Source organism: Nothobranchius furzeri, chromosome 9 (genome assembly GCF_043380555.1).
Source record: "Nothobranchius furzeri strain GRZ-AD chromosome 9, NfurGRZ-RIMD1, whole genome shotgun sequence".
NCBI classification, from domain to species: domain Eukaryota; kingdom Metazoa; phylum Chordata; class Actinopteri; order Cyprinodontiformes; family Nothobranchiidae; genus Nothobranchius; species Nothobranchius furzeri.
Window position 1 is genome coordinate 2,093,099 of NC_091749.1, and position 14,438 is coordinate 2,107,536.

Here is a 14,438-nt window from a genome sequence, read left to right on the forward strand (position 1 = left end):
ATCAGCAGGTGATTAACAGGCTTCTGTAGAGCTTGATGACCTGCTGCACTGAATCAAGTGGGTCCTCCAGGACCAGAATTGAATCCTCATGCTCTAGAGTAACATGCCGGTCTGTCATCACCCAGCGCTCTGACTTCTGCGTTTGGGTTTGGTGACACCCTGCAGCCTTTCCCAGTGGTCACATGATTCCTCCTCTTAGGATCTTTCTTTCAGTGTTGGTCCTCTTAGTAGGAACTCTTGTTGGTCAGTAAAAAGGCTTGCCAACATTCTAGTGCTGCAGTCTTCTTCCAGCACGTTTCCTGCATATTTTAGATTGTGAACACAGCTGATTGGTTGGATCATGAATCATTCCTGTTGAAACTAATGAAGGCTGAGGAGGCACTTTAGAAGTTAGATTAAAGGTGTGGTTCACTGAAAACAAAGTTTTTAATCCAAAATTTGATTATTATCTGTCACTGACTTTTTCAAGCAGGCTGAACAAGAAAATAGCCTTCACTTATCGCCTGCATTAGCTTCTGATAGAAAATAGACGGTGATCACCTACTGATTGAAATCAGGTGTGTTGAAGCAGGGTTAAAACCAAATTGTGCCGGATAACAGCCCTCGAGGCCCAGAATTGAGTAGCCCTGCTGTAAAGGGTCATTTTAGCACATACTGGCTCAAGAAAATGATTTAAAAATATGAAGAAAAAAAAGGTTGCAAATTGTCCCTTCAATCAAACAACAAGTGGTCTGTTTTACTTCTGATATGTTTTTAGTCCTCGTGGGCATTATTTATTAATTCTTGCTTCATCTGGGAGAAGAACGAGGCTCTGTCCTTTCCTTCCATTCTCATTTCTCTAGCATCGATTAACAGGGACTGCCTGCAGATGCGCGTGAAGCTCGCTTGCTGCTCCTCCCTTTGCTTAGAGATGATCGAATCCACCTGCGCATTGTTAGTGGTGCAGTTGAATCCTTGAGTGAACAGGTGCGCTTTGGCAAGCAGGGACTTGTCAGGATGTTCTGAGTTCTCTGCATGGTATACCCCCCAGAGCTCAGCACCACTGATGAAAAACATCAGTTTATCTACCTGTTTGTCCAGAAGACACTTTAATTACTCGACAGAAGTTTCCTGCTTTTAGTTAATCGTTAGCATTAACCCTATCCATTTTGCTAAAGACAAAATATATGATGGTGGGACATGAGCCAAGATGGAGCATATCAGAATTATCATAAAAATGTACACAGAGTCAGAGAAACCAAAAGACACTTTGATACAGTCATGATTCTGAAACACATCACCAGGCCACTCACTCACTCACTCACTCACTCACTCACTCACTCACTCACTCACTCACTCACACACACACACACACACACACACACACACACACACACACACACACACACACACACACACACACACACACTCCATCTTTTCCCAGTAGGTTCTCCTCAGATGGACGTATGCTCCATAGATCCCACTGTTTCCTCCTCTTCCTCACTCTGATCTTGATGTTGATCAGAGCTCAGAGGGAACTAGAAGTTGTCATCCATGAAATCCCTTCTGGTAAATCCTCTCTGTCAAATACAAAGAAATATAAATACAGTTAAAAACAAAACAAGACACCCCCCCATAAAGATTTTTTTACATGTATTATTTAACTGGCATTAAGGCTCATTTCTACTTCTGCACCTATAAACACAAAATGTTGAAAATAAAATCTTTTGAGTACGTGAAACTCATAATTTTAAAATAGCTCAACTCTACTCAAATGTGCTGAGTCATTTCAGCATTTTCCTTTTTTTAAGTACGTAGAACTCAAACTTTTTAATTAATCTGAACAATTTCTTATTTAAATAAGCGTAACTTAAATGAATGAATAAAAAACTTAACTGGAATACGTAATAACTAAAAAATTATTAATTTATCATTTTATGTTTTTTTATTTTATTCACCTTTATTTCACCTTAAAGTGTGGCTGTGTTCCAATCTCAAAGGCTGAAATCAGTTATGGGTGTTTGAGACATGCAGTGATAGTATTAAATTCCACCTTCCCCTGACTGCCACATTGTTTATTTAAGTAAATTAGACTTAAATGGGTTAAAAGTGTATTGTAGTTGAAATTTTCAAGTATTTATGCTTGATCTAAATTAGTAATATAAATTAAGAATGCAAAGTAAAGAATACCCAGAAAAATATATGTACTTAACTTAAAAGTATATTCGCTATACTTAAAAATAGTAACCTACAGTAACTAAATAGTGTGTTTTTTCAACTGTGTTTAAGTTTCATTAACTTAAATTTCTGATATAGTCAGTTTCACCAAAAATTTGGAGTTATATCAACTTATCAGGTTTGGGCTACTGCCCCCGGCCTTGGACAAGCTCTCGTACATGCTGTCCTTGAGCTGTTGCAATAATGCAGTTTCCCCACTGACGGACAAGTAAAGGTATTCTTATTCTTATTCCATCAGTGAAAGCGTTGAAGATGAAATGTGGCTGATCCCAAACACACCGCCAATGCAACAAAGGAAAAGCATTTCAAGGTTCTGAAGTGGCCTAGGAGGATCTTTTGTGATGCCCATGTTTATGTTTTTTGATTGTATCATGGGATTGTGTGGCTAGAAACAGCATTTTTGCCTATAATTTGATTATTTACATGTTTGGAGAAGGTTTTGGCAAAGCAGATGGATCATTCTTGTTGTGTTGTTGACAGTTTGTCTTGTTGGAGGCTTGATAAAAAGTTTTAGTGGAATTTCTTCCGTAAACGACCGCAAAATACGAAAAAGATGATGATGATGCTGAAGATTTCCCACAAACTTTCTTGAAAGTGTACGTTGCATATTGATAGAAGTGTGTTTTTTCCACACAGTCACTCACGCGTGAGCACAGACGAATAGAAAAATATGTCAACAAATTCTCTTACAGAGAATCTACGGATGAAAATCCATATTGCCAAGCAACAGCCCCAAAACACATAGCCCTAGAGAAGAACTGCATGGAAAAATGGGCCTAAGTACCAGCTACAATGTGTGCAAACCTGGTGAAGACCTACAGGAAATGTTTGACCTCATTGTCAACTAAGGTTACATTACAAAGTGTTGACGTGAACTTTTGTTATGGACATATAACCTATCTACTTATGTTAACATTATACAAATCATTTTAAAATCACACCAAGTCATTTCCTGGCTTTTTTTTACATTCCCTCTCTCACAGTTACAGTGTACCTATGATGAAAATGATAGACCTCTATCATTTTTTAAGTGAGACAACTTGCAAAATCGGGGGCTACCAAGTACATTATTCATGCTGTCGAATCAGCCACACCTGTAAGGTGGGATGGATTATCTTGGTCAGGGAAAAGTGCTCACTAACCCCCAAATTCCACTACCTCCGCTCTGCTTCAGTCCGCCCCCGCCTTCCGCAGCCGCTCGTTTCCGAACTCAATTTTTACTGGTACCCGCTCTACAACGGCTCCGCTCCGGTGCGGAGACCTGAGGTGGGCAAACAGGCGTGCGCGGGACTTTCGAGATCTTGCGATACAGTCCGAGCAGTAAACACGGAAGTTAGATCCAAACACCCGTTGTGTGGGAGAAGCATCGAAATGGACTGTTTAATCTGCCCATCATTTGTGTTGAGAGATCAGCAGTGTTTGGATCAACAAAGTGTGACTACTTTGATAGTGGAAACTGTATTTATGGCTTATTTCAGTGCATTTAAAGTTCAGCCGCCATTGATAGTTGTTAAACCTGTGCATATGAAACAAAAAACGCCTTTTGTTTATCGATTTATTGTGATATAACGGAAGTTGTGCTTTCTCCTTTTCCTGTTGGGCGGTTGTGATTTCTGTCCATTGACTGTGGAGGTGCTCCGGCGTCCGGCAAAAATAGGATCGATTCTATTTTTGACGGACGCCGGAACAGAGGGCGGCGCACTGCCGGAGCACGGCCGCAGTAGTGGAATTGCTCTGATTGACTACAACGGGACCGATTTTGCTCCGGAGTTCGTGCCGGAGCGGAGCGGAGGTAGTGGAATTTGGGGGTAATACACATGTAGAAAGATTTCAGAACAATATTTGAGACTCATGGATGTTTTGTGTATGTAGACAAATTTTAAGATGTTTGAGGTCAGCCCATGTTAAATGGGAGCAAAAACAATAGTGTTGAGTTTGTATTTTTGTTTAGTGTATAATAATTGAATAAAACTTTGTATGTGGAGGATTTGGAGCAAAAAAATTGCAGTTCTACAAAGCAAATTTACCGAACAAACAACTAGAATGAAGGAACAATTGGCCATGTTAGATCAGGCCAGACGTGACCAGATTGAAGCATTATCTCTTGCTAGAGAACTGCTGGATAGACAAACTGATGTAGGAAATTCCTCCACAATGGTTTATGTGCAGCGTGACAGAAAGTGTCCTGATTTCAGCTGTGCTAAAGTCAAGGGCGAGCCTGCTGTTGAAGTCCTTCAGAGTTAGTCGATACCAGAAACAGACAAAGTAGACCTGTCAAAAGAAAATTTTAAGGGTGAGGCTAAGCTGACAGCCAAATTTCTGATTGATGAGACAGCCAGTGATATTCAAGCTGCTTTTTTGGTGCTAGAGGAGACATATAGAGACAAAGTCCCCATTGGCACAAGGCTCATAGAATTCTACAAAAGACAGCAAATAGCATGGTGAGAGAATGAGGACATTTGCATACGACCTCCAGGGAAAGTTCAAACACATCAAGCAAAAGGAACAGTTTGTTCTGGGCCTGTGAGATGAGTCTCTGCGTTGTGAAATGAGATGGGGGGGGTGTTAAGTTAAAATTTTAGTGAGCTGATGCCAACAGCTATTGACTGCTCAGAGGTAGAACTTACCTCACCTGTTTCTTCAAGGGCATCTCACTGGGGAGTTATTTGCGCTGTAGCAGCTGAAGATTTAGCCTCAGCATCTGCCATAGAAGTGCTGCAGGAATCAGTTCAACAAATGGCAAGAAGGTAGGAAGAGCTCTTTCAAGCACTGCAGAGATCTGACCCTCCCCGTCAATGGGGGGTTCCAGTTAAAAAAAAATGTCCCAGGCGGTAACCCATGCAGACCCCCATTGCGTGATTCGGAGGGAAGATTAATCTGTTACCCGCTCGATTAACATAGTTTGCCTGCTAGTCCCGGGCAGGCAAACTATGTATATGACAACCGGAGAGTCTGAGCACATTTACGATCATCAGATACAAGGTTCCATAAATACTGCAGACTCTGACATCCCAGCTTTCTCACCTTTTAGATCTGGAAATAGTGGGGTGCCAAGTAGTGGGTTTGGAAAGTGCTTTACTGAGATGATGCTCAAAGATGGGGTGGAGGCCCACTGTCTTCTTGACACTGGTTCAGACATTACTACCATGATTGAAGACCATTTCAGGAGAAAATTTGCTGAGCAAAAATTGTCGTCTGCCAACTGCGCCAACCTGACAGCTGCAAATGGATTAGACATACCAGTTATCGGATGCTTATACATGGATATTGAGTGCTTTGGAAGAAAACTGACTGGGAAGTGTATCTTTGTGCTATGAGATGACCCCTCAGAGTTAACAAGGAACAAAGCTGTCCCAGGCATTTTGTGGATGAATATACTTTGCGAACTTCAAAGATTCTTTTCCAGTTTTGGTGGCATACAGACAATTAAGCCTGCCAAGCCATCCATTGGTTCTCTGAATTGTATCTTTGCTGACTTAAGCAGGAAAAATATTATGGGGCTGAAGGGAGGATTGGATTTGTAAAAGTAGGCATCCAGCTGTGATCCCAACAAGGTGCGAGACAGTCATTGAAGACTGAGGTCACCTCCCACCTAAGGCAAGTTGTCAGGAAGCTACTCCAGCAGTCAGCTTGCCACAAGGTCTGTTGGTAGCAAATGTACTGACCCAGTCTGTAAATGAGAAAGTTCCTGTTAGGGTGTTAAATACATGTTAAGAGTCAATCACACTGTCCCCAAGGACATGGCTAGCTGAGTTAAGTAAACCACACACTGTGTTACCCAGATTGAAGGTGTTATTTGAAGAAGCTGTGGGAGAACTAAGTATGACCTGCTTAAATGACAAGCCTTATCTAAACGATTTCACTCCCCTGTCCATTCCTGTCCAAGCAAACCTTCATAGCCTCAGTGATGGAAAAAGTGGTAAAGCTTAATAAGTTACTTGAAAAGCATCAAGCTGTGTTCTCAAAGGATGACTGTGACTTAGGATTTTCTACAACTGTCACCCATGACATACCAACTGCCAACGCACACCCTATTTTACAAAGACACAGATGAGTACCAGCACGTCTTTCAGGAATTTAAGAGACATGTCCTGGGCTTTGCCTGCAGTCATTGTGATGAAGTACGTTTCTGCTATGACTACCGAAAGCTAAATGCTGTCACCCATTGAGATGCTTGCCCTCTACCTCGAGTGGAAGAGTCCCTTGATGCTTTGGGAGAAGCAAAGCTATTTTTATCTTTGGATCTAATGGCAGGCTATTTCCAAGTAGCAGTGATGGAGCAAGAGCAAAACCAAGACAGCAGTCACCACCCCTTTTGGGCTCTTCCCATGGACTCGTATGCCACCTGGGCTGTGTATTGCCTCTGCAACCTTTCGTTGGTAATGGGGGTGGTACCTGGGGATCTTGCATTTGATGTCCTACTAGTTTAACTTCGATGATATCTTGGTGTCTTCTAAGGATTTTGAAAGTCACTGCAAGAGACTAGACTTGGTGTTTCGTCGTTTACAGGATCACGGCCTAAAATTCAAACCCAGTAAGTGTTTCCTCTGCAAGACTGACGTTAAGTTCCTTGGCCATGTAGTGTCATCAGCTGGCATACAAGTAGACACAGAGAAGGTGAAGGTGCTGAGAATTGGCCCATACCAACCAACGTAAAAGAGGTCAGGCAAGTAGTGGGATTTATGTCCTATTATCGTAGGTTTGTGCCACACTTCGCCCAGCTTGCAAGGCCTCTACATGCACTGATGGGAAGCACTCATAAGGGTCCTTGGAATAGCAAGAGTCCCAGTTTATCTGGACCAAAGACTGCCAAAATGCATTTGATCAGTTGAGAGCCTGTCTAATGGCCCCTCCAGTGCTGGCTTACCCAAATTTCAACCTTCCCTTTATCCTGACCACTGATGCCAGTCACACTGGCCTAGGAGCAGTGCTTAGTTAAGATCAAGATGGCAAAGACAGAATGCTTACCTTTGCAAGCAGGGGCTTATGAAGGTCAGAAAGAAATGACAAGTATTATAGTGCATTCAAACTTGAGCTGCTTGCTCATAACCGAAAAGTTCTGGGACCATCTGTATCCTGACTTTACAGTGATCACTGATCACAACCCACTGCGACATCTGGGTACTGCAAATTTGGGAGCATTTAAACAAAGATGGATAGTCCAGCTGGCAGAGTTCCGTTTTGAGGTTTGCTATAAACCAGGACGACTAAACAAGAATGCTGATATACTGTCACGTCTCCCTAAAGATTTAGAACCCGAAAACGGAAGAGCGTCTGTGCAGCATGAACTGCACACACTATTTAGTCCGAAATATTAACATGAAGGTTTTGGTTACTCGGACTGGTCAATTCTAACAGAATTAGACCGCAAAGCCCTGTTTAGCTAACAGGCCCTGCTAGCTTAGCACAGCCAGCTGCTAACTAGTAAACTCGGTTTAGACAGTCCGTATACGCATCTCCGACAACCTGTCAAGCCATCTGACGCAGTGTTTCTGTGTCTTAAAATCTGCTATCCCGAAGGGACAAACTCCGACATTGTTTGGGTAGTTTTAGTGGTGTTTTAACACTTTCGGTGTGAGAAACGTACTTTCGGTAAGCCATTTGTGCTAACCTCCAGTTGGAGGTAAGGCGCATGCGCACACGTGGCGCCATCTTGCTTGGGTAAGCCCACGCAACCTCTCGGACAGCCATATTGGTAAGGTCCGCCGAGTGACATCTCTGGGTCATTACAGAAACTGTTCTGTCCTGAATGTTCATTCAAAACACTGCAATTTCTCCTGTAACAAAGCCCATTTTCATCCAGCCAGTTAAGCAGGGGTTTCCTATTCAGCTTCCATTAATTTATAACAAATTAAAGGACCTGTTACATCAGTACAATGGCCTCAGATCAAAATAATCATTTGACTTTTCTCATTTTCCAGATGAAAAACAAAATCCAAATGCTACTCCAAATGCATTTTTCACAGATGCAGATGCAATTTTTCCAGTGGAAAAATGAAACGCAGACCCAACTGCATATGCAGCTTTCTGAAATGAAAAATATGCAGCTTTCTGAAATGAAAAACATGCAGATGCAGCTTTTCAATCTGCAACAGGAAGTCACAAAAGTCCAACCTATTGGAGATGCCTCCCATGTGGGAGGGGCTCTAACCCTGTGCTCTGCTGATTTGCCTCCAGATAAGATGGAAGCGCTGCAACCAGATGTACTGATTGGCTCTGAACTACAGGAAACACACAAAATGTCCCATATCGCTCCATCCACATTGATGATAAGTGCAACCTCCACGGACAGTGGCCCGGCGCCCCCTGGTATCGAGCCTGATGAACTACTGTTGGGTCCTCTCCTGCCTCAGGGGAAGGGTGGTAAGCCCACAGTATCTGTCATATTGCAACGGGGCATCCCTGCAACGCACTTTTAGATACTGGTTCAGATTTTACAATCATGAGCAAGTCTCTTTTCGACCGCATCTGCCTGGATGTAGGTGGCGGCGTACGCCCTCCAGAACTGATTCCCTGTTGCATTAACTATCCTTGTTTTCTCGGATTCTACAGTGCTCTTGTCTTCTAAGACTCTGCTCCAATTCAAGATCGGTCCTATGAGCCTGACACACCCCGTGTACATCTGTGAGAGCAGAACCATGCCTTTCACTCTTGGCATGGACTTTCTGAGGCGCATTGATACCTTCATTTATGTGGAGAGGGGGGGGGGGGGGACTCTGGTCAGGGGTTGAAGAACCTCTGCCCATCGTTCTGCCTCCTGACCTCCACTGTCTCACGGTTGGTAACTCTGAGCAGGTGGGAACAACATGTTCACCACCTATCCCAGAACCTTTGCCACCACAGACTCGGCTTTCATCAGAGTCGCATTCTGTTGATTTCTCTAACGAAGCTGATGCTCCTACCACTGTGTGCGAGCGAGACAAACAACAACCTGTGTTAAAATATCCTGATTGCAATAATCTTTTTGTTTCCAGCTACATCGGTGGCCAGAAACACAGCTTTGAAACTCGACTTCTGCCAGTGAACTTAAAGGTCATCTCAACAACTTTACAGACCCTCTTGCCACTCAAGGTAAAGATGTGGGCACCACATGGTCCCTCAAACCCTTGTGGCCCCCTGATGATGCGTCCATCTTTCAACCATCGGATGGGTTTGTGTCTGTTCAACTTGCCTTTTCTATAAATGACCTTGTCAGTCTTCAGTTCCAGGACCCTGCTATCAGCAGGATGATCTGGCACCTTTCTGATCCAAAAGCTAATCTACATCCTCCTCTGGAGTTTGACTGCGTTCCTGAGCTGCATGCTCTCTTTTGTGTTTGTGTCACTCCTTGGTCAAGTGTTGTTGACCACAACGGTGCCGGACTGACCAGGGAATCCAGTACCTCTAAGATCATTGACGTCCACAGAGCCTGTGTTGTCCTTGCAGCAGAACCACTCCTACCTGAGTTGGGAAAGCCACCTGACCCAGGGGAGGCTGACGCTTGCAGCAATGCTCCGCCTGAGACTCCACAACCTGCGGTGGGAACACCACCTACCAGAAGGGGGGCCGACGCCATCACTGACCTTACTCCACTACAGCTGGCGCTGATGACATCTAAACCTCAGGTGGGTGACTGACCTACCAAATGGGGGGTCGGATGTCGCCCTGTACCTCTACTGGCTGACCCTGATCTCTCTGACCGCACCTGTGTGTCGACCGGGGGCCCTCCAGAGAGCACATATGCTCCGGACCCTCGTAAGGCTGCACCTGTCTATAGCCTAAATCATTCTTGGTTTAAGTCTTCAGGACAGACAATGTGTCTCTTGCTAGTCACATGCCTCTAGTCTGATCCTAAACGTGGCTGTGCTTCCTCCTCAGCCTCCTCTAATACAACTGTATGAATCTGTGTTCTCTTCAGGTGTCTCACTCCGAGGACTCCCAGATCTCTTGATGTTTAACCATCGCCTGCTGTACCAGCCAGTTCAGTCTGGTGGTGCTGTGGCTTTCAATAGTGAGTGGGTTTTGCAGAGCCATAACGACAATCTGCATGCTGTGTTTTCTTTTCCACAGGCAAATCTGGAGAACTCAGCTGAGGGCAGGAAGGCTTATTATGATCAGAAGGCCTCACATTCTGAACTCAACATAGGTGATGAGGCCTGGTTCTACATTTTCGCTCCTAAAACTGGCAACACTTAGAACACCTCTGGGAAGTTGGCTAAGAAACTTTTGCCGAAGTGGTCAGGCCCATACCTGATAACTGATAAGCTCTCTCCAGTCGTGTATTGGATCAAGATCACACAAACAAACATGGAGCCCATCTATAAGTGGGTCCACAGGGACCAAATCAAACCAGGGTTTGATTAAAGTGGGGTTCAGTGCTACCACCAACAACTTACCGACTTCGAAAGTCTACTAATCTTAATTCCTTACGGTACATTCACATGTAGGTTGATTACTAACTTCACTGATTTACATTTTTAGTTCTCTTTTGACACTCAGATATATATCTATCTTTTTATAGAATTTTGCTACAGTGATTAAGTTTTGAAAACTTTATGATTGACTTTGTTAATTTTCCATTATGGGCCACAACCATTTTTGCCCTTCATTTTCATTACATTTTTACTTAGTGCAGTGATTTTTCCCATACGCAGTATAGGGTTTTATTAATTTTATTCTTTTCGCACCACTTTTTTGAGTACACGTAGTGTATTGCACCCATTTCTTTGCTTAAAGGCTATTCACATAATTGCTACACATATTACATGCAGGTACTCACAGGGCCAGGTTTCTTTTTGTTTATTAATTTGCCATTTTGTTGTGTCTACGCTGAAGTGCCCTGTGCTGTGCTCTCTCTCCACTTCTGAGTTTTGCTGATGATCCTCGATTGCTGGGGGTGGACCTATGATTCGTCATCGGATTCTACTCCTCCTGATTGGTGTTCCGGCTCGTAGGACCTGGACTTCCGTGGATTCTGGCATGGCTGCTGGATACTTCGCTCGCTGGGACCTGACCTGCCTGCTGCTCTTTCCTGCATGATCACGATCACGATAAGTGCCATTACAAAGATCAGTATACTAGTTTGGAAGTATTCCCTACCCGTGGATATATAAAGTTGCTCCTGCTTCAAATTATTACATCAAGGTGGAAACCTCAATAATCTGCTGACTTGTGTGCTTCCAAAGGGATCATGCGAGACTGTTGAAACCATGTACTGTTTTTCGGAGTGGGGTTCGTACCTCACCACTTTTGGCCTCTTCCTGGGGAACTGCACCTTCCCCTATTGTTGGAGCCCCTTTAGGACTCTGTTTTATTCAACGCCAGGTGGTCTCTGGATGGACCAACGTGCCCTTGAAAAGGGGGGTATGTAACATGATGAAGGGGCTATTCCACTGAAGGTTATTTACCCTCTCTCCTCAGATGCCTCTGACACAGAACTAATCTGCATGAGACTGCCTCAAGGTCATGCATTTGCTTCTAAACTGCTTCCTTTTCAGCCCAAGAGAAGAATGAAGACAAAAGACTCTTTCTTTTTAATATATCAAATAACTCTATTTTTAATAAGCTAATCAAACAAAGTGTTAGTCAATAATAAGATGTGAACCAATTTGTGAAATGAAAATTTCACAAAAAATACCCAAAGCATAATAATTCATTTCATGTAATTAAAATACATTTATACTGAACCAAGTGATTATTTATGATGATTATAATAAACAGTAATAAAGTGAAAGAGTTTATTAATATTATTATTTAATTATTATCGTGAACTTGAAATGTCCTTCTTCTGGGACAGAACAGCAGCAGATAGTGGTGATGTTCTTCCAGACATCATGGCTCCTTGGTTAATCTGTGGACTTGAAAGTTACTGTTTGACCCAGCTTGACCCAGCTGGGTAAATGTGACCTTTGCCACAAATTAGAGGACCTTCCATGATGCTACATATGAGTAATAATATTAATGTTTGGATAACTTGTGCCTAAATCAGTGAAGTTGATATAAATATTATTATTATTATTATTATGAAACATTTATATGTTATGATCAGTAATGTTTGATTTAACAAGTGAATCACTATCTACACTCATACACAATGTTCATAAGATATAAATTATGGTTAAAGTCACATCTCACATAAATTTAAAGATTATTTATCCACAGAGTTAGAACATCTTGTATCTGGAAAGGTGTGGTTTCTGAGGGATGTTGGTTATGTTGACAAACATGTCAAATTCTGATTCGCAGAAATGATAAACTCAAGATTAATAAAACTAGGATGACTTCCTGAGTTATTCTGTTTTTTGAGCAGAACTTTGGAGTGGCCAATCCGGAGGAAACTCTTTGAACAATCAAAGCTTTTGACAAGCCGTCAAAGCCTGTTTCCACACTGACATAGCTACGACTCCTTAAGAGTCCATTCTTAGACGCAACAATCTTCATGCCTGTTGTGATCCCGGAGACGACTCTGGACTGACCTGGTCGCATTGCGGTTAATCTACGAACTCCAATGCCTTGGGGTCACCCGACCCCCTCCCGACATCTCGGATCCGAAAAGAGGGTCTCCTAAGGGTACGTCGACATAACAACATTGAGTCTGATGCCGTTCTATAAATCATCAACTATCTAGTTTATAGCAGACAACAAATTCTTTTACACCCAGAACTCACCGTTTCTTCCAGATACAAAGGTTCTGATATACATCTACTTTACACCATCATCACACATCACCATACACTCATCACACATCATTATTCATAGCTTGTCATGCATTATAATTAATATCGAAAATAAAGTTTGTTTTTAATTATATACTTGACGCTGTCTGAATTAATACGAAGTGTGTTTATGGTCACTGAATAAGCAAAGAATCCTAAATTCTTTGGGTTAAACATTCAAAGATCAATCAGGTTGATATTCTATATTTATGTAGAATCATCACATCTCATTGGTCATAATTTAACCCCCCAATCTCATTACATTACAACCTTAAGCATGTTGTGTCATGGATATTACTGCCCATCAATGGCTGCAGATGTACAGTGGTGGGTTCGGGTCTCCCAAAGATACGCATTAGCCAAGGAAGTTGTTGGGAGATTTTAAATACCATATATCTCATTATATGTGTGACCATACATGTACATGTTTTTTCCTTGTTCTGATGATTCACCTACATTCATGCTGACAATTCACCCACAGTTATGTGTCTGGAACATTATGTTTCAGTTCCAAGACACGTTGCAGCTGATTGAACACAATCTTACCACACCACATCATTGTAATGTGTAACCACTCCCATGCAAGGCCAGATTATAATACGGGCAAACTGGGCACAGGCCCAGGGGCCCACAGCCACAAGGGGGCCCACGCGAGCAGCAGTCTTTTTTTTTTTTGTGCAGCAGTCTTAATGTTGGAGAAAAAATTCCTGCAAATTTCAGACTTATATCCAGAGCTTCATTTGTAAATAAAATGTTCCCAGAATGTAAATACTGACGTCAAACCAAAGTTCACTAAATGGTAAATGGCCTGTATTTGATATAGCGCCTTCTAGAGTCCTGAAACCCCCCAAGGCGCTTTACAACACAATCAGTCATTCACCCATTCACACACCCATTCACACCCTGGTGGGGATGAGCTACGATGTAGCCACAGCTGCCCTGGGGCGCACTGACAGAGGCGAGGCTGCCGAGCACTGGCGCCACCGGTCCCTCCGACCACCACCAGCAGGCAACGTGGGTTAAGTGTCTTGCCCAAGGACACAACGACAGCGACAGACTGAGCGGGACTCGAACCTGCAACCTTCCGATTACGGGGCGAGCATTTAACTCCTGTGCCACCGTCGCACAAAACAGGCACAAAAGGCAAAACAGATGCCAGACCACGCATGGGAGGGGGGAGGGAGGGAGAGGAGTGTGTGTGTGTGACAAGTTAGTAAAATTGCGCCCACCTTTCCTAAGTTACCACACATTTCTTTTAACAACGGTAGTTTCTGCATCTTTACTGTTCCCCTGCTTCAGCCCCCCCCCCCCCCCCCCCCCCGCACAGCAGCCCCAAACTCACCGATGCGCCTACAGCCTCTCAGAGTTCCTGCTGCTCTAAACATTGAAAGAATATTTTCATTTTCTGTTCCTCACTTCTGATGACCTTCAATGGTGTCTGTTTGTTGCAACCAGCAGGTACAAAAACTAACTTGTTTTTATTTGACTATTTTTCTGTCCTGCCTGTTTATTATCTTCCTGCATCTC

At 43.1% G+C, this 14,438-nt stretch overlaps 1 protein-coding gene across 4 annotated transcripts in view; it reads right to left on the minus strand.

Annotated features, from left to right (window-relative positions):
- Window positions 1-1,375: 1,375 nt before the first annotated feature.
- Window positions 1,376-14,438, minus strand: part of LOC139071709 (plakophilin-3-like) — an 80,852-nt gene continuing 67,789 nt past the window's right edge. For 3 of the 4 annotated variants that reach the window (XM_070554595.1, XM_070554594.1, XM_070554591.1), the window contains exon 13: window positions 12,486-12,759. In XM_070554595.1, coding sequence (XP_070410696.1) covers window positions 12,715-12,759 — 45 coding nt within the window. In that variant the 3' untranslated portion in view covers window positions 12,486-12,714. Of the gene's footprint in view, window positions 1,560-12,485; window positions 12,760-14,438 lie in introns of those variants that run through there. The other variant, XM_070554592.1, reaches the window with a different exon arrangement.